This window comes from Glycine max, chromosome 8 (genome assembly GCF_000004515.6).
Source record: "Glycine max cultivar Williams 82 chromosome 8, Glycine_max_v4.0, whole genome shotgun sequence".
In the NCBI taxonomy this organism is placed as follows: Eukaryota; Viridiplantae; Streptophyta; class Magnoliopsida; order Fabales; family Fabaceae; genus Glycine; species Glycine max.
In genome coordinates this window covers 18,439,047-18,462,498 of record NC_038244.2, presented here as the reverse complement: position 1 = coordinate 18,462,498, position 23,452 = coordinate 18,439,047, and the positions used below count along the sequence as shown (strand labels likewise).

At 37.6% G+C, this 23,452-nt stretch overlaps 1 protein-coding gene and 1 pseudogene across 1 annotated transcript; both read left to right on the top strand.

Moving 5' to 3' along the window:
* The first annotated feature begins 2,912 nt into the window (after window positions 1-2,912).
* On the top strand, window positions 2,913-3,696 carry LOC106799761 (plastidial pyruvate kinase 2-like; annotated as a pseudogene).
* A 10,239-nt stretch (window positions 3,697-13,935) lies between these two features.
* Window positions 13,936-17,626, top strand: LOC100786568 (organic cation/carnitine transporter 7). The gene is made up of 6 exons (XM_006585623.3): window positions 13,936-14,150; window positions 14,272-14,540; window positions 14,956-15,193; window positions 15,641-16,166; window positions 16,252-16,454; window positions 16,818-17,626. The coding sequence occupies exons 1-6, from the start codon at window positions 14,148-14,150 to the stop codon at window positions 17,040-17,042; spliced, it is 1,464 nt and encodes a 487-aa protein (XP_006585686.1). The 5' UTR covers window positions 13,936-14,147; the 3' UTR covers window positions 17,043-17,626.
* Window positions 17,627-23,452: the final 5,826 nt, after the last annotated feature.

Sequence of the window (23,452 nt, the reverse complement as noted above, 5' to 3'; positions counted from 1 at the left end):
AGGGGGCTTATCACCTGGTAGGGAACTTCTTTTGGCCCCAGGCTGATCACCTATGGGGGACAGTTACGTGCACAACTGGGTGGTCTCGACGAACTCTACTTGGTTTCCTAAGTGAGAGTGTCGTGTGGACACGCTTAGGCTATTTCCTGGGATTTGGTTGTTGGTACGTACCACATTGCATCTGAGAGTTGAGTCAGGTGCATGCATCATTCTGTGCAGTCTTGATTGGATCCATGGATGGATGATGAGTAATTGTTGAATATGGATGATGAATAATTGTTGAATATGGATGATGAATAATTATTGCATGTGGACAATGAACAATTGTTGGATGTGAGCGTTGAATAATGAATGTTGTGTAAGCTCGTGATGTTTGCTTATGTTTACTTGCTAATTGTGGTTATTTGGATTTAACATTGGTTCTTTTTATAATGAACTCACCCTTGCAATTTTGTATCGTGTGGTTGATACCTGTGATGATCGCAAACCTTGTTCGTGGGAGCAGAATGACAGCAACAGGGTGCAAGGAGTAAGATTCTAGTGAGGGGCCGCCAAGCCGACGTGATGACGTTGGCATTATTTTTGGGAGAGAGTTGTGTTTTGTAATCAACTCCTCCATAGTTGGTTTTCAAGTTTTACTTTGTTGGGTTAAAGATGTAAAACTTGGATTTTAATTATATTTATGAACAAATTTAATTTCCGTTATGTGTATGATGTGTACCGAGTTACTGTTTCTATATAATTATGTATATTCACTTAAGTAATGGCGTGTTGTGGGGTGAATGTATGTTGTGACAAAAATTACTTCTATTTTCATAAGAAAATGAAGGGAGTTCCTTTTTATAAAAATTGAAATTATCGCATAATAGAGTGGTGATATCGTAGCGACGAGGTGGGTCGTTACAGTCTCCAATTTCGATTTTAGTCACCCTTAAATTTATTTACGAATTTAGTCCCCCAATGATGTCGAATCCTGTAAATATGATCTCCAAGCCCAAATTTGAACGTTGATTGTCACAAAGAAACATTAATGACCACGTGTCACATTCTAATTGGATGATGAAAATGTTAGAACTGACTTTTGGATGCACCTTTTCATGTCCAATCAGAACGTGACACATGGTAGTCAATGTGAACTATCCTTAAGGAAATATAGATGCTCGTTTCCATCTTGGAGTTTTTTCAAATAATCCTTGTCAATCTTGTTTATCTAATCCCTTACCTGTTTCACTAGCTAGGTGCTCTCTAGTGTTGAACGAGCGAATTGTCATAGAGATTTGGTAGTAATTGCCAAAGGAATTTCGAGGCAGTGGTGGTTCCTTCTTTGGACGCAGGTTGACTATGTGAATCACAACATATGTTCTCAGTGGACCAGTCACTACCGCATAACAACTCCAAATGAAAGCAGATAAGGCTTCTACTTGGCTAGGGTGCTTCTCGTTTTCAGAGGCATATCTTGCCCTAAAAATTTCAACAACATATCCGTCAAACACAAACATTTTCCAGATGTGTTCTACTTCATGATGCCACTTTGAGGATCAAACCCATATATATATTTTTTGGTGGGAAAAGCTTAGCTGAAATGAATTGTGTCTGTGGATTTGGCAAGATAGCTTGTTCTCCCTTGCCCTTAGCAAATTGTTAGGAATTCAAAACAAGGGACCTAGAATTCAAGGTCTAGGAAGCCTCCAAAGCACAAAGGAAAAGAGAAAGAAAGTATATATTTCTTGTCTACCTTCTTACACGATACATATGTATTTACAAGCAGCATATAGGATGTTGTGTGCAAGATACTACAATAATAGAAATGTAGAAAATAACACAAGATACTACAAGCATAGGCACGAATGAGAGGCCCCAAAGGAAGATCAATCCATCAAGGCATTTAAAGGATTTCATTTAACAAATTCAGTTATTGAGTGTTGAGCTGACTTGAGAGCATTGGCTAGCCAGAAGATGTTGTCTACCTATTGTCTGTCATTTTCCTTTTTGTTATACCTTTTTTGTTATTTTTTGCATTTCTGTTATTGTAGTATCTTGCACACAACATCCTATATGCTGCTTATAAATACCTATGTATCGTGTAAGAAGGTAGACAAGAAATATATACTTTCTTTCTCTTTTCCTTTATGCTTTGGAGGCTTCCTAGACCTCGAATTCTAGGTCCCCTTATTCTGAATTCCTAACATCTGGTGCTTTCATTGAGTTCCATGGCTGATTCTACTTGTTCTAAGTCTAGTATTGACCACATCAAAGAGGTCTTCGTGAAACTCACCTCCAATTAACTCAACCTCATCGCTACGTAAAACTCCATGTCCACCAAACTAGACGAACTTCTTTAGAAATTGGCCCATCTCAAAACCAGTCAACATTCGCCCATAGCTTTTATAGTGTCAACTCCATCGCCGTTGCAGCCACTCAAAACAACTATCCACCACCAACTACCCCTACATTTGTACTACTCTCCACGAGACCTTTTCCCTTCTTCACATGCCCACACCCATCTCCACAATCAATTTTAGAATCATCATCAGTATCTTATAAATTAACTCATTTTTTGCCCTTCCACCCAAAAGCTCAAAGCCCACAATATCAGGAGGGAACCATTTTGGAAAAACCACATTAACATTCAATTGTTGTGCAATGATGAAACTCCTCACTCTTATGTTTGTGCCTTGTTGTTCCTCAAGCAATTTGATGTCTACTTCATCTTATTTGATGGTTGGCTAGCTGATGCATGCCAACTATTTGATGATACAGGCTAGGTAGCATATGTGACATTTGTGCGCCCCTTTGTCAAGTGGTTCTATTATGGTGCTATAAGGAGCAAAAATTTGGCACATTCCCAACCCAATCCACATGAAATGCTTCTACATCATCCTACATTTCATGATTCTACACATCAAAAAAGGATGTTGGATAAGAGAGCTGCAACTCTGTTTTGTGCCACATGGCCCTGTGTGCTATTTGGGAAAGATGGTATGATGTCTATGGTTGTTAAGTCTACGACAAAGGATTCTGTGAAATGTGCAGTTGTTGATGGAGGAGAGCTCAAGTCAAGGTGAATTTTGAATGTTAGAGGGAAAAGTGCTACACTACCTTCAATTACTGAGAAGGATTGAGATGACATCACGTTTGGAGTGGATAACAAAGTTGACTTATATGTTGTTTCCTTTGTTAAGGATGCCAAAAGTTGTTCATGAACTGAAAAATTATTTGAAAAGTTGTGGTGTTGATATACATGTCATCATAAAAATTGAAAGTGCAAACTCTATACCAAATTTGCATTCAATTATCAGTGCATCTCATGGGACTATGGTTGCCAGAGGGGATCTTGGCGCTGAGCTCCCTATTGAAGAGGTTCCACTTTTGCAGGAAGAGATAATCAACCTATGTTGTAGCATGGGAAAAGTTGTTATTGTGGCAACATATATGCTAGAAAGCATGATTGTTCACCCAACTCCAACTAGAGCAGAGGTATCAGATATAACAATTGTTGTTCGAGAAGGTTCTGATGGAATAATGTTGTCTGGAGAAACAACTCATGGAAAGTTCCCACTAAAAGCTATGCAAGTAATGCACACTGTAACATTGCGAACAGAAGCCACTATACCAGGTGGTAAAATGCCACCTAACATTGGTCAAGTGTTGAAGAACCACATGAGTGAGATGTTTACATACACCATGCAACCATGATGTCTAACACCCTTAGAACCTTAACTATTGTCTTCACTAGAATGGGTTTAATGGTTGAAGTGATGTTTCTTGACTACATACTTATTGTAACAGATAGAGTGGCAGCCATAGAAAATGGTCTTCTCCCACACAAAGCAACACCTCTGTTTGATAAGCTTGCATTTGAGAAGACACAACAAGCACTAGGTGGACATGTTCATATCCTATTACTAGGAGACTTGTGGAAGAGATTTGTTTCTCATATATAGGAATTAACAACCTTGTCTTGCATTTCATTCATTGTAGCAATGGTGCTTATTGTTCTTTTTATATATATATATATATATATATATATATATATATATATATATATATATATATATATATATATATATATATATATGTAGTGAAGGGTTTGAACTTGGTGCTCATTTGGTAGCTTGACCATCACTATCACCTTGAGGACAAGGTGTTTTTCAATGGCATAGGGGATGTTAGGAAGGGAATAATGGCTCAACAAGATACTACAAGCAAGCATAGACACGAATGAGAGGTCCTAAAGGAAGATCAATCCATCAAGGTGTCTAAAGGATTTCATTTAACAAATTCAGTTATTGGGTGTTGAGCTGGCTTGATAGCATTGGCTGGTTAGAAAATGTTATCTACCTAATGTCTGCCATTTTCCTTTATGCTATTTTCTGCATTTCTGTTATTGTAGTATCTTGCACACAGCATCCTATATGCTACTTATAAATACCTATGTATCATGTAAGAAGGTAGACAAGAAATATAAACTCTCTTTCTCTTCTCCTTTGTGCTTTGGAGGCTTCCTAGACCTCAAATTCTAGGTCCCCTTGTTCTGAATTCCTAACAGAAATGCTGCCCAACAATTGAGGAACGTGAAAAATGTCAGACCGTCTACAATCTGGTGAGAAAGGCAAGCTCCGATTGCAATTCCACCGCAATAAAAAACATTAAGCTGAACACCAAATGTGATATTGGTGATATCATCTAGTAGAAATGGAACCAAATGGTTGAGTTCTCCTGGAACTACTGGTTTGTGAATAACGTCGACAAATTTTCACTTCACTTAACTTTTAATTAAGAAAGGATACCCTTGTTGTTGCAGTCTATGAAAGTACTGCTCCTATTGATGACTCGCTCGACAAGCGGGCAGCAATGGGTTCAAACATCAGACAAAGATTTCTTTAGCTTTTCGGAAATGTTGATTTGAGTTTGAGTGGCACCATCGCATATTAAGTACAAGAGAGCCATGGGGTTATACACCATGGGAGAGACTGGTACAAACAACCAGAGAAGCTATGCTAATGCGCTACAAGATAAAAGGTAAGGGATAAACTCTTCTGCTTTATTCATTCATGCATTAACGTATTTATACATGAAATTGATACTAGCTACAGAAGGAATGATATTTTGTTACAACCCAAGATGTTGTCCCCTGATACCCGACACAGCTAACAACCTCACTCGTAATTATGCAAGTATGTGGGCCTCGTGTGAGTGTGTGCAGATTTGCGTGTGGGCCCTTGGTATTTATCTATAGGTGGCTCCTGCGTAATGGGTTGCAGTGGTGAATTGCTATCAATACCCCCAGTCTGAAAACAGACCTTGTCCTCAAGGTCATAAATGTCTTTAAGCTGTGTCCAATACTCCCAGGAGGTATCTTCAAGTGCTAACCTGGCCCATTGGACCAAGACCTGTGGAGTGGGTGGCCGACTGGACTCATCCATTTTCCAGTCCAACAGTTGTAGTGGGCGTACTATTGGATGATTAGCAGTGCTAAATGGTGGCAAAGTAGGTATGTTCAGTGGAATGGGACCATGATGGGCTTTTAGAAGGGAAACATGAAAGACTGGGTGGATCTTCGAAGTGGGTGGCAGCTCCAGGCGGTATGCGACATTGCCCACCCGTGCCTGAATCCTATAAGGTCCATAGAACCTTTTGGAGAGCTTAGTATAGGCTGGTTGGAGTGAGGTCTGATGGTAAAGGTGTAAACGGACGTAAACCCAATCACCAATGTTATAGGTGAGATCCCACCTGTGTGAATCAGCTAAGTGTTTCATTGACGCCTGGTACTTTTGTAACCTGTGTGTGAGGGTTTGGTGAATGACATCCCGCGAAGTGCGTATAGCGTTTACTGCTTCCACAGTTGAAGTTCCGGTAGAATAGAAAGACGGAGCTGGTGGTGGAGTTCCATACTCGAAGGGTGAAAAACCAGTACCACTGTGGACGGAAGTATTATAGGACCATTCAGCTAGCGACAGAAACTTGAACCATTGCTGAGGATGATCATGGACGAATGCACGTAAATACTGTTCAAGAACACAGTTAATAGCTTCCGTTTGGCCGTCTGTTTGCGGATGGTATGTTGTACTGAAACGTAGCTTGGTTCCGATGATACGAAAAAGCTCTCGCCAAAATCCACTGATGAAGATGGGATCCCTGTCTGAAATGATGTTGTTGGGAAATCCATGGTGCTTGCAGATAGTATCCATGAATGGTAAAGCAACCTTATGCGCAGTGTAGTGTGTTGGCAATGGTCCAAAGTGAGTGCCTTCGGAGTATCGGTCGACAATGACCATGATGGTGGTGTACCCTTGCGAAGCCGACAAACCCGTGATAAAGTCCATGGATAGGTCACTCCAAAGTGATGAAGGAGTTGGTAATGGTTGCAAAAGGCCTACAGGTTTACGTGTCTCCGTCTTGATTTGCTGGCAAGTAATGCACGCCGCGATATATTGACGGATATCTTTGCGCATGTTGGGCCACCAAAAATGTTGTTGAATACGATGGAGCATTTTTGAAACACCCATGTGACCGCCTAATAGGGTGAGGTGATATTCGTCGAGGAGCACCTTGGAGAGATCATGACCAGCAGGGAGCCATATCTTTCCCCTGAATAGTAACCAATTCTGATTAACAGTGAAGCCAGGGTGGTCCGCAGGACTTTGTTGGACCTTAAGAAGCAACTCCTGGTATGTCATATCCTGGGAACATGAATGTCGAAGTTGTTCCATGAAGATGGAGTGAGGTACCGATAAAAGCATCAGAGAAGGTTGCACCGGGACCCTCGATAAAGCACCCGCAACCACATTTGTCGCGCTAGGTTTGTGTTGTATGGTATAATCATACCCAAGAAGCTTGACCAAGTAACGCTATTGTTCAGGGGTCTGAATCACCTGTGTCATCAGCTCTTTTAAGCTCCGATGGTCTGTCATGATGATGAAGTTGTGCCCTAGCAGGTAGTGACGCCATTTTCACACAGCAGAGGTGATGGCATGTAACTCTCAGACGTAAGTCGAAGCCTGTTGCATCCTTGGGCACAGTTGCTTGCTAAAAAACGCAACAGGTCGTGACTTCTGGAGCAGGACTGCCCCGATAGCGGTGCTGAAAGCATCGGTTTCCAAAATGAATGGCTCCGTGAAGTTAGGTGAAGCAAGAATAAGGGCCTGAGTCATTAAAGTTTTCCGATGTGGGAATGCAGTGTGAGCTTCAGGCGTCCACATGAAGCTGTCTTTACAGAGTAAAGTCGTTAACGGAGCAGCAGTGCTGACATAATTGTGAATGAACTTACGATAGAACCCCGTGAGACCCAGAAAACTCCTGAGGTCCGAAGGAGTGGTAGGTGTGGGCCAAGCGGTCATTGCGTGAATCTTCTCAGGGTCTAGAGCAACACCTTGTGAGGACACTATGTGGCCGAGATAATTCAGTTGCTGTTCGGCGAAAGTACACTTGGAACGACGAAGATAGAAGGAGCCCTGTGCGAGCGTATCCAAAATGGCCTGCAAGTGTTGAAGGTGTGCATGAAATGAAGGGCTGTAGACGAGAATGTCATCAAAGAAGATAGCAGCGAACTTTCGCAAAAACGGCCAGAGAAGGTCGTTCATGGTGGCCTGAAATGTCGAGGGCGCGTTTGTCAAACCAAATGGCATCACCTTGAATTCAAAATGACCATGGTGTGTGCGGAAGGCAGTTTTGGGAATGTCCTCTTCATTCATTCGAATTTGATGGAACCCTTGATGGAGGTCCAACTTCGAGAACCACGACGTTGTTCCAATCTCATCAAGTAGCTCATCTATCGTAGGCATTGGAAATCTATCTTTGATGGTAATTGCATTTAGGGCATGATAGTCAACACAACACCTCCAGCTCCCATCTTTCTTCTTCACCAATAACACCGGAGAAGAAAATAGGCTATGGCTATGGCGGATCATGTCCACGTCCAACATGATGGTGACTTGCCTTTCGAGCTGATTTTTTGGGGAATAGGGGTACCGATAAGGGCATACATTAATGAGGTTTGTGTTTGGCTGTAAATGGATGTGGTGGGTAATGGTGCGTGGTAGGGGCAGATGGGTGGGTTCCTGGAAAATACCTGCGTATCGTTGAAGAAGACGATCCAGTGCAGGGTGGGTGTGAATAGTGGGAGTGGGTGTGATGTTGGTAGAGGGGGGTGGGGGTAGTGACTTGGGTTAGTTGGTATAGGGCAGAGATGCTATGGGTTTGGGCCAAACGTTTAACCTGTTAGGTCGAAGCTGGGTTGGGATGGATGGGTACGTCTGCACGTAGCGTAATGGGTTGGTTCTCGTACGTGAAGCTCATTGTCAACGAGGAATAGTCCGTGGTGACCGGACCTAGCTGTTTCAACCACTGAACTCCGAGCACTATGCCTGCACCACCTATAGGCAATTGAAACAAATCAACAAGAAAAGTGTGGCCTTAGACTAGGATGGGTACCTCAGGACACTTGGTGTCGCAATCAATGGTGCTGCCATTGCCTATCATGACTCGCATGGCCACCGTGGGAACCTGAGCCGGGTGGAGGAAGGAAGCGAGGCGAGTCTGTATGAAATTGTGGGTGTTGCCGCCATCCATGAGAATGATTACCTGATGGTGTGCTATGGTTCCATAGAGGCAAATTGTCTCCTGTGTCAGCATTCCCGCCAAAGCGTTGAGGCTGATCTGAGGACCCTGAAGTGATTCCAGAGGATCACCATGGTCATCGTTGTGCAAGTGTGGGTTAGTTGGTGGAAGATTTGTGCAATCATCATCATCATCGTCTGCAATGAGTAAGTGGAGGCGAGGGCGGCAACGGTGACTGAGAATCCACTTCTCATCACAATGATAACATAACCCCTTGTCACGGCGGACAACAAGTTCCTCCGCGGAAAGCCGCTTAATGGTGGAAGGAACCGTGGTGGGTGGTGGCGGTGAAGGTAGTAGACCAGAAGGGGTATATGAAGTGCAGGAATGGCGAAGACGGTCCTGAATCTTTTCTTCCTGCAACTTGGCAAGCGCAACTGCTTGTGGTATGGACATAGGTTGCAGAGCTTGGACTTCGCGGCGGAGGTCAAGGTAAAGGCCCGAAATAAAACAGCTCAGTAGCGCCGTTGGGGAGAAGCCAATGATTCGATTCGCTAAACGTTCAAACTCAATGAGGTAGTCGTTCACTGAACCTCGCAGTTGAAGCTTGAATAGTGTCCCTTATGGATCATCGTAAAATGTCAGAGCAAATCTGGACTCCAAAGCTTGGAGTAGCGCAGGCCAGGAGGAGATGAACTCGTTGCGGGTCATCCATTGGTACCAGGATAGCGCCAGACCATCCATGTAGAATGAAGCCACGGTGATACACTCATGGTTTGGTAAGCCTTGATAGTCAAAGAATTGGAAAATTTTAAAAATCCAGCCAACTGGATCTTGGCCGTCGAATCTAGGTACACCGAGCTTCATATGTGGTTTGTAGGGGTGTGGAGAGGGAATGGGGTTGTGATGCAGGGAGTGCTGCGGGGAAGCTGGTTGGAAGGTGAGGGCAGTAAGGTGTTCGAGCTTGGTGCCCATTTTTGAATTCATGGAAGTTTGGGTTTGGGCGATGGTAGTGTGATCTTGGGTGAGGGTGGCCTGAGATTGGGTGAGTTTGGCGACGGCCTCCTCAAGATGTTCCAGTGTGGATTGACGGGTGTTATGGTCTGGCATGGTTGGCTGGTGTGTGGGTGGTAGGTCGGACCAAGTTGGTACAAACAACCAGAGAAGCTATGCTAATGCGCTACAAGATAAAAGGTAAGAGATAAACTCTTCTGCTTTATTCATTCATGCATTAACATATTTATACATGAAATTGATACTAGCTACAAAATGAATGATATTCTGTTACAACCCAAGATGTTGTCCCCTGATACCCGACACAGCTAACAACCTCACTCGTAATCGTGCAAGTATGAGGGCCTCGTGTGAGTGCATGCAGATTTACGTGTGGGCCCTTGGTGTTCATATGTAGGTGGCTCCTGCGTAATGGGTTGCAGTGGTGAATTGCTATCATAGACTTGATCGAGAAAAAAGAGTGGATAATGACGAAGATGGTCCTGGGTTGGAGAAGAGGGTTTGATGATTTCCTTGGAGATTATCTCCACTTATAACTTCATTCTTTCGGTGACCACAACCACAAATTCAGAAACTCTCACTTGTATATTAATAAGCGGCGGGTGACAACAAATTCAAATACGTACTGTCTCTCTATCTGGGATGTTCCATGCTTGCTGCTGTCCTTTTCTCTTTTTATAAGTTTCTTGTAAGCTATATGTATATATATATTCATTTTACTAACAAGGATTCATGAATAAAAAACAAAGTATTTTTCCTTATTGTTGAGTATTAGATTAGACTTAGTAGTTTTTTTTATAAGTAGAATTGAAATTTCACCAGTGCAACATTCACATATTCTCGGTTAGACTCCTTCAATAGACTTGGCTAGTTTAACAATAAAAACTTAGAACTTGACTTAAATCTTAAATATGTTCTTAAGAAGAATGTTAGAAACACGTTCTAATATACTTATTTAAATATATTCTTTTTAATTGATTAAAATTTATTTTAAAATTAAGAAAAAAATATATGAAAAGTGAAATCAGAAAAAAAAAACTCTAAAACACTATCTAATCACCCGTGACGAGAGTTAAACAGTTTTTATAATCTATGGAGAGAGAATGAAAAAAAAATGGATGACATTGGATGCCTGAATCTATAGAGCAATTGTTGGTGTAATTGAAGTATGCATTTTAACTTTTGACATTTGCGGTTGCACGTTATGATAACTAGAGAGAGATGTTAAAAAAAGTTTAATTATTTTTCGTGCAGTTATATAAAAAAAATCGTGTAGCAGAGAAAGGTATGTCTTGATCTTGCAAGACTTGGTGGGGTTTCTCATACTAACACGGCAATTGACGAAGTCCTTGTCATTAATTTGAATGCCGTAGTTGGCGAGTTACCTCATTGAATCAAATTCGTTGTGGCAAGGAAATGAAGTATGATCCAGATGTAGATATATTTTTATTTTGTTTTTAATTTATCAAAAAAATGATCAAAGTTAGTTTTAGTTTGTACATTTTTTTTTATCAAATACTTTTTTCATTGGTTTTGTTTCTCGAATTTTTAAATATAGTGAAATTAGTTTCTCATCTTAACTTTTAATATTTTTGTTGAGGTGACTAACGGATACAACATGACATTCAAGTGTCAGCCACATGAGATGTAGGTAGCACAGGACATTAGAAACCAAAACAAGATTTTTAAAAAAAATTGGGACTAAAACAAATTTGACCAAATCAACATGGACTTTTTTTTCTTCTAAATATTAATGATGATTTGGTGAATTGTGGCCAAATTGTTAAATATTAAAAACATTTTATTACATAATAATGATTTTTTTTATACGCTTATAAATTTTTTTAATATTGAACAAATATTCAAGAGCGAAAAACAATTTTTTTAATATGATTTTATTGAAGAATTCTTTAATTTTTTTTATAAAAAAATAAAGTAAAACACTTACACATGAATGTAACATTTAAAGTATTGGAATAGTGCAGAGACGGATCCAAACGTCTATGTGAAGGGTGGCAAACTTTTGTTTTCTTTCTCTATAGTTATTTAAATATTTAATTTTTAATAAATAATTATTTAATAAAATATTTATTGATTTTACATATAAATTAAAACTAATTCTAATTTGAAATGATAAAAATAATAAATGTAATAAACACATATCCATTACGCCTCTTGCTATATGACAAAAAAAAAAAATAGTTGTTCAATACTTTTCTTCTTCGACTCACGTGAATTTGCAGCATAACAGAGTCAGCAAGTTGTACCCAATGGAAAAGAGCCCGGGCAACAAGCATTTGCAGTAACATTTTTTTGGACTACAAAAAGTTTCCTTGGATCATGTCTTGGGCGGTTTTGCTTGAGTTCAGTTTACACCGATTAAATCTGATTTGAGAAAATTTAACGCCGTCTTAACCAAGTTAAATGCATAATTGGTCCAATAAATGAACCAAAGTTAAATGTATAATCGATCCAATAAATGAACCAAATCTGGTACAATTTTTGGTCTGACTAGTTTTGGTCTGACTAGTTCTGTCTGTCACTCCAATCCAATCTTTATAATATTAACTATAACTCACTATCAACAAATATAACATCAAAATGATTCAATACATACACGTAGTTATATTAAAACTCTTACAAAACATACATCATAAACATTTGAGCTAGTCAACACTAAACAAAACAAAGATCAAGGATAAAGGGAAAAAAAGAGCTACGTCTCCACACCCATCTATGTCCTCCACTCCCATTTATGCAAGTTATAGAGATATGAATAAAGATAAAGATAGAGACAATCTATGTATTTTTAGTTGTTGGTGATTTTACCATGTAAATGTGCTAATGCTAATTATATAACTACAATGTTTTAAAAAATTATGAAGATTATTATGTATGAACTGTTTGATTCTTAGATAAAGTATTCATATATGTTGATAATGAGGGTCTAACAAGCTAGTCAAGCTAAGTGAATCATAGTTTATGCGTCAATCATGATCTAAGGATGGATTGTGATAATTAATTTTGGTTTTGTCTATGTGTATCCTTATTAAACAAACAAATGACACAATGAAATAATGTTAAAGAAAAACCCACAAGAATGAAGACTTCATCGAATAGGGAAAAAGTGGGGTGACAACTCACAAGCTTGAGAGAATGAAATGTGAAGAAAAAGAGGCAAGAGGTGTGAAGGGACAAAGTGAGGAAGAAGAAAGTAGGAGGTCCAAAGGAAGAGGAAAGGTTTAAAAGAGAAGGAAGAAGGGAGGGGTGTAAAAAATGTTAGACTATTGATATGATAGAGCAACTAGTTGAAAGTTGTTACATTTTAAATTCAAGTTATAGATAGATTTAAATTCAAGTTATAAATAATTTAGTGGATAATTTTGAGTTATTCTTTTGTATTATATATATATATATATATATATATATATATATATATATATATATATATATATATATATATATATATTTTGTATGCTCACAATTAGATATAAATTAAATCCTAATTATTTCATTCTTTTAACATGGTATCATAGAAATAAGAGCTTAACAACTAAATTGATTCCTTTTTTTTTCTCTTTATTTATTTTGTTTCTTCACAATCACCTACAATTGCTCCCAATTTATCCATTAAATGTAGCATATGCCAATTACTAAATGACCCATCTCCTTGAAGCCTAAACTTCTTGGTGGTTATATAACGAGGATCACATCATGTCTTCCATCCGAAGTCATTCATGATGGTTAAACCTTAAACCATTTTTTTCTTCTTCTCCCTTATAGGTGGTTAAGTAATTTTTTGTTTTTGCCCTCTTTGGTGATTAAGTCATTTTGCTTTTGCCTTTTTAGGTGGTTAAACCTTTTTGTTGCTTTTGCCTTTTTAAGTGTTTAAGCCTTTTTGCATCTGCCTTATGATGGTTAAGCCTTTTTGTTTTTCCTTATGATGGTTAAGCTTATTTGCTTCTCTTAAGAGGTTAAGTCTTGTGTTATGACTTATGCTTAATGATTAAGTTTGTATTTGTTAACTTTGATCGACGTGTGAATCTTCTCTCCAAAGATCTTACATTTTCACACAACAAATTTATGGTGAACAAGATTCACATTGTCTTTGCCGCCATCTTCTTGTGAGAGCGTGTTAGACTATTGATATGATAAAACAATCGGTTACTAGTTGTTATAATTTAAATTAAAATTATAAATAATTTTGAATTTATTATTCCTCTGTATTCCATATATCTCTTATATACTCACAATTAGATATGAATAAACTCCTAAATATTTCATTCTTTCGAAGAAGGGGTAAATTAGTAATTGGAACGTGCAAAAAATAAAAAAGGGTGTTGAGAGAAAAAAGGATCCTACAAGAGAATATGTTCGTGGTTGTCAACGGTATGGAGGTTGAAAGTGGAGTATATGTTTATGAAATAATCAGAACTCAGTTTCAAATTCAACTCTCTTTTCTTCAAATACTCCAAGTATGCGACAATCATCGGCATTTTGATTACGCTGAGAAGATCGGGTAGAAAAAAGGGCAAGATCCAACGTCTCGAACACACCTTTCTTTCGAAAACAAAATGGTACAAATTAAATTACTTGATTCATCATTTATTTTATCTCGTTTTCGATTTGGTATTTTTTTTTTTCAATTTCTGGTTATTCCTGTATGTGCACTAAATTTTAATCATTCTGAAATTGTAGACGGGGGCTGAAGGCCCAACCTACACAGTAGATGATGCTCTTGTGGCTTTGGGTTTTGGAAATTTCCAAATTCTCGTGCTTGCTTATGCTGGTGTAGGTTGGGTTTCAGAAGCAATGGAAATGATGCTACTCTCTTTTGTAGGCCCTGCAGTTCAAACTGCATGGAATCTTTCCGCTCATGAAGAGAGTTTGATAACCAGTGTGGTTTTTGCTGGCATGCTAATTGGTGCATACTCATGGGGCATTGTTTCAGATAAACATGGAAGGAGGTAGGTTTCTTTTTTCCACTAGTTCATTTGTTAGTTGCTCTGGCATATGTGAATTAGTATTTCATTTTTTGGGGGCGGGGGAATGGCCTGCTTATCAAATCTAGGATTAGCCATACCTCATTAAAATCTTCCAATGGATTTATATATATGGATGGTACCAGGCTATGCCGAACATATTATATCAAGTTATCTTGTGCCTCCAATTAGGAGTTATAAGGTTGGTCTAGTAGTGACCGGAGAAGGGGGTGAGAGGTCATGGGTTTGACTCCCCCAACAAAATACTAACAATTAACAATAAAAAATAAAATCTTGTGCCTCCTATTATGTCATAAATGCTTTGTTTTCAAGTATACTTGCCATTGCTGGTTCATTTAATAACATTTATCTTTTTCTTTGGCTTGCTTTAAAAACTCAGGAAAGGATTCCTTATCACAGCGACAGTTACTGCTTTGGCTGGTTTTCTTAGTGCATTTGCTCCTAACTATATATTTTTAATTGTCCTCCGTTCTCTGGTTGGGATTGGTTTGGGAGGTGGCCCTGTATTATCATCTTGGTTTCTAGAGTTTGTTCCTGCTCCCAATAGAGGTACCTGGATGGTTGTCTTTTCAGCATTTTGGACTCTTGGTACAATTTTTGAGGCCTCACTTGCATGGGTAAATTTTGTTCATTTCCTTTCAAAATTTTCATTAAATTGCAAGCATGTTCTTAAAATTTATTTCACCCTCAGAAATGGTCCATGGGCTTAGATACATGTCATATTCTTTAAATTGATATTAAATGATCAACAACTCAGACATTTTGCTATTACTTAAACTTCTTTAAGCCTATTTTTTAATTTACCCAAGATTCAAGAACTAAGTAAGTTGCTAGCTTTCTCTCTGAGATACAATCCCCTGAGAGATGTGTACTTTCTTTATTTCACCTAGGAAAATGCTATTGCTGTACCCTCTATTCTTAGGAGTGTATCTTAATTTGGAATAATCTTGCAAATGTTATGACAAATTTTCTAAGTTTGATATTATTGTGGTAGTTTCTATTCTTGTTGCATGACTGACAAATTATAGAGCTGATGGTTTCACCTGGTGTAACATTCCTTGCAGATTGTGATGCCAAAACTGGGTTGGAGATGGCTTCTTGCACTGTCTTCTCTTCCCACGTCTTTCCTTCTTCTGTTCTACAAAGTGACTCCTGAGTCACCAAGATACCTATGTTTGAAAGGTAGAACAGCTGATGCAATTAATGTTTTGGAGAAAATAGCAAGAGTAAATGGAAGAGAACTTCCTTCCGGTATCCTTGTTTCTGAGCATGAAATTGAGTTACACAAAATTGATAACCCTACAGAGGACGCACGCTTGCTCTCACCAAGAACAAATGAAGATGAACATCCTAAAGGAATAGTTTCCAATTTAGGTGCTATCTCATCGTTGTTAGTGCTTCTCTCACCGAAATTGGCAAGGTCAACCCTTCTATTATGGGCTGTGTTCTTTGGCAATGCTTTTTCGTATTATGGCCTTGTTTTGTTGACCACTGAGTTAAACGGACATAGTAAATGCATGTCAGATAAATTGCAGACAGAGAAGTCCCAGGATGTTAGATACAAGAGTGTTTTTATTGCTAGTTTTGCAGGTATTTTCCTATTGATTTCAGAGTTTTCTTACTTGACAAATGCAGGAAAATGCATAACTGATACATAACTTAATTTTGTGCATAGAGCTACCAGGGCTTCTCTTGTCAGCTGCAGCAGTAGATAAACTCGGTCGTAAACTCTCAATGTCAATCATGTTCTTCATGTGCTGTATTTTCCTTCTCCCATTATTATTCTATCTGCCTGAAGGCCTAACAACGAGCTTTTTATTTCTAGCTCGCATATGCATCACAGCAACCTTCACAATTGTGTATATATATGCACCCGAGGTAATGTATGCTACTATATTGCAAAATAATTTTTAATTATCTTGTTGAATCAGAGAGTATTTGAAATAGAGGAATGCTAGCAATAGATTTTCTAACACTCACTCTACTATTAGTTAAAATTTAGTGAAAACTAAAAATGTAAGAGAGAGATTGATTAAATATAAACTTTGTATTTCGATACGAAAATTGTCCTTTATGTTACAGAAATCTCCCTTCCACTAATTAAAAAATGAATTGTATGAAGTACAATATTTATTCTCAATATATAAGATAAATGCTGGATGTGGTTTGACAGGGTGTAAGACAATAATGTTTTGATCTAATACTTCTTTATACATGACTGAAATTTAAAATGAACTGCAGATGTACCCAACATCAGTTAGAACAACTGGTGTGGGAATTGCAAGTTCGGTGGGCAGAATTGGTGGAATGATATGTCCTTTGGTAGCTGTGGGTTTAGTACATGGATGTCATCAAACTGCAGCTGTCCTTCTGTTTGAGATCGTATCTCTTGTTTCAGGAATATGTGTCATGTTCTTCCCAATTGAAACCATGGGCCAGGAACTGCGAAATAATGTGCAAGTCTAAAAAAGACCAACAACACAAAAACATATTGAAAACAAATATACAGACAAATTTTGGCTCTGCCCTTTAAGAAGAGGAGCAGAACGGCAGAAGAGAGTTGGAGAAGTAACTCTGCCTACTGAAACAAATTCCGGTCTTTCTCCATATTTCTTATTTCATTATATTGGAACTATTCCTTTCCCCACGTTTTGATCCTTTTTTTGTATAGTGTATTACTATCGATGAGAGTAAAATAACATGTCGTTTTAGTTTTTGGAATTATAAAAGAAAAATTGACTCTAAATTAGTTAATGTTGGTAATTTAGCTTGACATTCGACAACATTATTTCCCTTATTTGTTTGATAGGAAATTAGGAAGGAGAAAGTGATAAAATGCCATGGGCCTCAATGTTAGAACAAAACTCTTGAAGAGCATGAAGTCCCTAGTTTAGTTTTGTTTTGATAATTTTGTAATGCCTAACATGTTTTGATAGATGAGACATTTATATTAGTTGTTTTAGTCTAGGCATGTGTGTCTGATATAGTTTTATCTTTTTCATGCTTAGTGCTTGATAGTTATGAGGTAAATGAAGATTTTTTTTCTCTGAGTTTCTTAAAGGGCCCACTTTTATTTGAAATTTGGCTAACAGCATCGAATTAATTGATTGTCTCATTTGGTAGTTGACTGTCCAAGCTAGTTTCAGAAGAAAAAAGATTTCACAACTTAGGATAATCGATTACTCCATTTGATAATCGATTACCTAATTCCTGGAAACAAAGAGAAACTCTGTGTGTGAATCTATAATCGATTATCACACATGATAATTAATTATTCACTCAACACAAGAGAAACTGAAATTCTTAGATTGAAACTAATTAAGTGATTACCCCTTCTAATAATCGATTAACTAGTTTTTGGAATTATAGAACAAAGGGATTTTGACGAATTAATCGATTATTTGTTTTTATAATCGATTAGATCTATTTTAACTGTCAAAATTTATAAATAGCTCTATGTGTTTTCTTTTTAAGTGACTTTTAATTCGTTCAATGTAAGAAAAAAAAAACCCTTTTAAGAGAGTCCTAAAAGAAAATAGCATGACAGTAAGTCTAAAGATTGAAGTTGATCAAAGAATCACTCATTTTACAATCAAGAATTGATCAACTTGTGAAGACATATTGAAGATAAAAAATTTACACTTTTTAGGCGTATTCTATCCTTGTCTTTTTAATCTTTTTAGAGTGTTGTTCTTGGTTAGAGTTACTAGGGATGTTGAAGAATTGATAGGGTTTCAATTCTCAATCTTTTTAAGTGACTTTTAATTCGTTTAGTGTAAGAAAAAAAACCCTTTTAAGAGAGTCATAAAAGAAAATAGTATGACAGTAAGTCTAAAGATTGAAGTTGATCAAAGAATCACTCATTTTACAATCATGAATTGATCAACTTGTGAAGACATATTGAAGATCAAAGATTTACACTTTTTAGGCGTATTCTATCCTTGTCTTTTTGGTTAGAGTTATTAGGGATGTTGAAGAATTGATAGGGTTTCAATTCTGAATCTTTTCTTGTAGGGTTCAAGAGAAAGGTTTGTTTTATATTAGAGAATTTTGTGTGCATAGTGTTTGTCCTAGTGTTTTCTATATAGTGGATGTTCTCAGGTGACTTAGAACAAGCTGGATATAGGTCCAAATTGAACTAAATCAATATAAACTCTTGTGTGATTCTCTTATTCTTTATAACTATTGAGTTTTGTAATAATCTTAGGAGTGAAATTGATTTCAAAGGATCATCATAAAAGTTTGTTTTCTAAAACTCTTTTGAAAAAACTTTGATTGATTTAAAGGAGTATTTTTAATTGCTATTCAAAATGATTTGGTAAATTTTTTGAAAGAATCTACTCAACACCATATTCTAGATTCTCGGCTTGATCCAACACTCAATATTCCATTTCCCTTTTCCATTGCTGTGATTTTGAAAGGAAATAGGAATTTGGAGTGTTGTTGTACCTGTTTATACATGCACATCGTTTTTTTTTTATCACGCACTCATGCAGTTATATTTTTTGTATTAAAAAGATGCAATGATTGAATTTAATTTAAAGAAAATAAATTAGAGTGTATGTGAAAATAATTTTGTTTGAAATAGTTAATTTTCAAACAATTGTTTTAAGATATTTAATTAAAAAATTAATTATATATAAAATAATTAATATATATATTTTGCAATTTTGTCAAATTATTGAATTGAAATTGTATTTCAAATAATATTTTATTTAAAATTAATTTTATTTATATGAATGAAGTTATGTTTTAATGATATTTTTCAACTATTTTCCTCTAATTTTCCTTATAACCAAACATGGAATTAAATCACTTTATATCATAATCTTCAAAATCTATCATTCTAAACAATACAAAATTTCACTAAAAAAATACATCAATCAATATTTCTTTAATCCTCTAAAAAAACATGAATCAATTAAATCGTTTCATTTCGCTTCCTATCCAAACCAAGTGTAAAGGAGTATCTAATTATTAATGTAGTGTTTGATTTTTTTTGTTGAAGAGGGGAAGCTAACACCCACAACTAAAATCCACAGGAAAAGGATACAACTAGAGGTCAGTCAACCAGCAAAAGCACACAAAGAAAATTTAGGGGAAATTCCTTTAATTAAAAATATCCTATAACCAACATTCAAGGAGAAAACATGCTTAAGAAGAATATATGCTTAGGAAAATATGAAAGAGAAATTCCTTTGTTGATGAATAGAGAAACCTAATTAAGAAAAGGAAGAGTGAACACAATCGTCATCTTCATGTAACAACTCGATTTTGTTATATAATCATGTAATGTGTACTAATTTTATATGACTAAATTATATTTATACTCCTTATCTTTTTAGTAAAATTTATTTGGCTTAAATATGGTTGAAGTCTTTGATAAATGATTTTTATTTTGGATACCTAATAAATTTTTTTTATTAAAAAAATTATTTTAATTTTTTATCATCATATAATGGATGACGTGATATCATCTAAAAAACTAATATATATTAATCAAATTCAAGTTTTTTTAAAAGGGAGACTTCATAATAAATTACTAGAATACTAGATTTTAAACCCGTGTGGTTCATGGAATTGCACAAGTTTTTTTTTTTGGTGCGAAATACATGAAATAAAGAATAAACTAAACAAAGGACTACATAGCAGCCAAGGAGTACCTATGAAGGATTTCGAGCACTTCATTTGGGGGAGTGGCCAGGAAAGAGTTGACTTTGTCATCCTAGCGCCCCATTCGGCCAAGAAATCGACAACTGAATTCACCTTCGTATTCACGTGACAAAGAGAAAAGGACCAATCCCTCTTCATGAAGCTCCTAATAGAATGAATTAGTATTTGCATGAGCATACATGCTTATCTACTCATTTGGCCAATCAATAAGCAACTCCACCATGTTCATACAATATGACTCCTAAGAGATGCTTCTAAAGCAAAGAGCTCAGAAAGAAGAGGGTTGCCCAAACCACAATGACGAGCAAACCTGAAGAGCCATCTTCCAACACCATCTCTAATCAACCCACCAACCTCCATCACATGTGGCTCATAATGACCACTCCCATCCACGTTTAATTTCACTTCATTCAATAAAGGGGGAGGAGAGGTCCAAGTCAACCTTTTACTAGAAACCAGATCCTTTGAAACTAAACTTGATTGAAGGCAATATCCTTAGCAATGGATCTTTTTGATAAACTGAAAAGACCAAATTAGGGGGGAGAAAATCACCTAATTACACCACTTCCACGCCCACCAAGCCTCCAAAACCTTATAAGCACAGTCATTATTAGATAGAACAGCCTGGGTCCAAGCAAATAAATTTGTGTGGGATAGAAGACTACCATTACCATTACTCACTCTCAACCAAAGCTCGCGAGTCACGAATATGAATGTAAGGAACCTGGAGACTAAGTTACCCCTACCAAGGTAGTCTAAATGCCAAAGTGGAGATTGACTATCTCCCAATCTCACACCAAACCCAACTTGAAAGGACACAATTGCCTTCTGGATGCTCTGCTAAACGAAGGACCCACGATTAGTGATAGGACCATTTAAAACATTGTGCTCCCTAAGATATTTATGCCTCATAACATTAACCCATGACTTATGGGAGAGTTCATCAAATGCCAACCTTATTTACCCAGAAGTGAAAGTATTAATTGATCTCGAGTCCTTAAGCCCCAGGTCACCCAAAGAGGCTTGGAGGCAGTACTTCAGCTCACTGAGTGCCAACTTAGAGATGCTCCAACCTTGTTCCAAATCGTAACCCGACTAGCTTTGTCAATAGCTTGAAAAATACTTTGAGGGAGCCAGGAAGCCTCCATAGGATAAATAGGGAAGGCATGGAGGACCAACTACGTCAAACAATGTTTACTTGCTTGGTTAAGAAGCTTCCCCTTCCACGAGGCCAAGGGTTATGGATGCGCTCCACAAGGAGAAAGTCCACTATTTTAGAACGTCCATGAATGAACTTCAGGCAAAGGTACTTCCCAAGACTAGGAGCATGCACAATATTAAGAGTATTGCTAATGAGGTCTCTCAAGACAGGAGCCATCCTTTAAGAACAATACATGCTAGATTTATCCAAGTTAAGCTTTAGTCCAAATGTTTGGAAAAAGTTCTAAAGGGTCAAAGATGCCAAATAGGCTTAGTCTCCTATCGCATTAATGAAGAGAAAAATGTCATCAACGAGCATAAGGTAAGGAACGAGTCGATTATCATCTGAAACTAAAATGGGCCGCCAAATTCATTGGGAGGTGAGATCATGTATGCATAGAGCAAGACGCTCCATGCAGAGGACAAACAAATATGGCGATAGAGGGTCACCTTGTTGGAGGCCTCTAAAGGAGAAAAGCTCTCGATCCAAACGAGAGCCATTCCACAAGAGTAACAATCTAGATACTCAAATCCCTCACATGATTAACTGAATGATACGATAAGGAAAACCAAACTCTTGGAGGGTGTCTTGAAGGAAATTCCAATTAATCTGATCATACACCTTTTCCAGGTCAATTTTGATAGCACATGAACCATATTTTGCCTTTGTACTAGAGATATGATGAAAAACCTATCCCGAGATAAAGCTCCCCTAGAAAGGACCCACCAGATCATTTAAAAAAAGGACGAAGTTTAGAGACTAGGATCTTCGTTATCATCTTCTAGGCCACGTTGCATAAGCTGATCGGGCAGAAATCCTTCAAACAATTTGGGTGATCAAACCTAGGAATAAGGACGAGGAGAGTCTCTAGTAAAGCAGAATTTGCATGACCATCTGAGAACGTCTTAACTACTGTTTTCCACAAGTCATCACCAATAATTGGCCAATATTGGTTATAGAAAAAAAGATTGAAATCCATCCAGGCCTGGTGCCTTGAAGGATTTCATCCCCATAATAGCAGTCCTTACTTCCTCTCTAGTAACATTTTCCAAAAAGGCATGATAGCCCTCCTCTCCAATATTAAGCAAAGTCCTATAAGGTTAGGATAAGGAATCACAAGAATATCATCATAAAAGAGGGAACAACAATACCCAGCAACTTCTTGTTCCAGAAAAGCGGGGTCAGTTTGCCAAGACCCATCATCAAAGAAAAAGGCCATGGATCTTATTTCTATTGCGTTGAACAATAGTTTGGGTATGGAAAAAACACATATTCCTATCTCCAAAGCAGACCCAATTCTCCCCTGACTTTTGGAACCAAAGGAACTCTTCTTGGAGAAGGATTTCCTCATATTCCAAATGTGAGTCTTTCTCAAGTCTATGTTGCACCCCTTTTAGCCTATTCTCCACCTTTCTCTTCCTCCGAAGAATGTCACCAAACACTCGTTGATTAAAGATAAGAGGGTCCTTGCGAACATGCTTTAAGCAAGAAGATAGGGAGAAAAAGCTCTTCATCCAATCCTTTCAAACAACGTTGTCAAAGTCTCGGTGTGTGGCCTAGGCCGCCTGAAATCGAAAAGGATGAACACTTCTTTTGAAGGGGAGTCCACCACACTTAATAAGGACGACTGAGGAATGGTCTGAGTAAAACTCTATAGATATTTTCAGCACAGGCTTCTAGAAATTTCATTCTCCAGGCATGCCTATCAAGCCTTTTCGCTAGACTAGTGCCTTTCTTCCTCCTACACCATGTAAAGGGATTGCCAACAACACCAAGGTCTAGAAAATCGCACTTATCCATTATGTCCAGAAATTGGCTGGCTCTTGGTAGGGAGAAATTACCACCCCTAACCTCTGAGGGTTTAGTGATTTCATTAAAATCCCCAACCAAGAGCCAAGAATCCTTGATTTTAATACAAAGATTAGCCAAATACTCCCATAGTTTGGTCCTAGTTTGGAATTGCAAACTCATATATATAGTAGTACAACCCAAATCTGAGAAT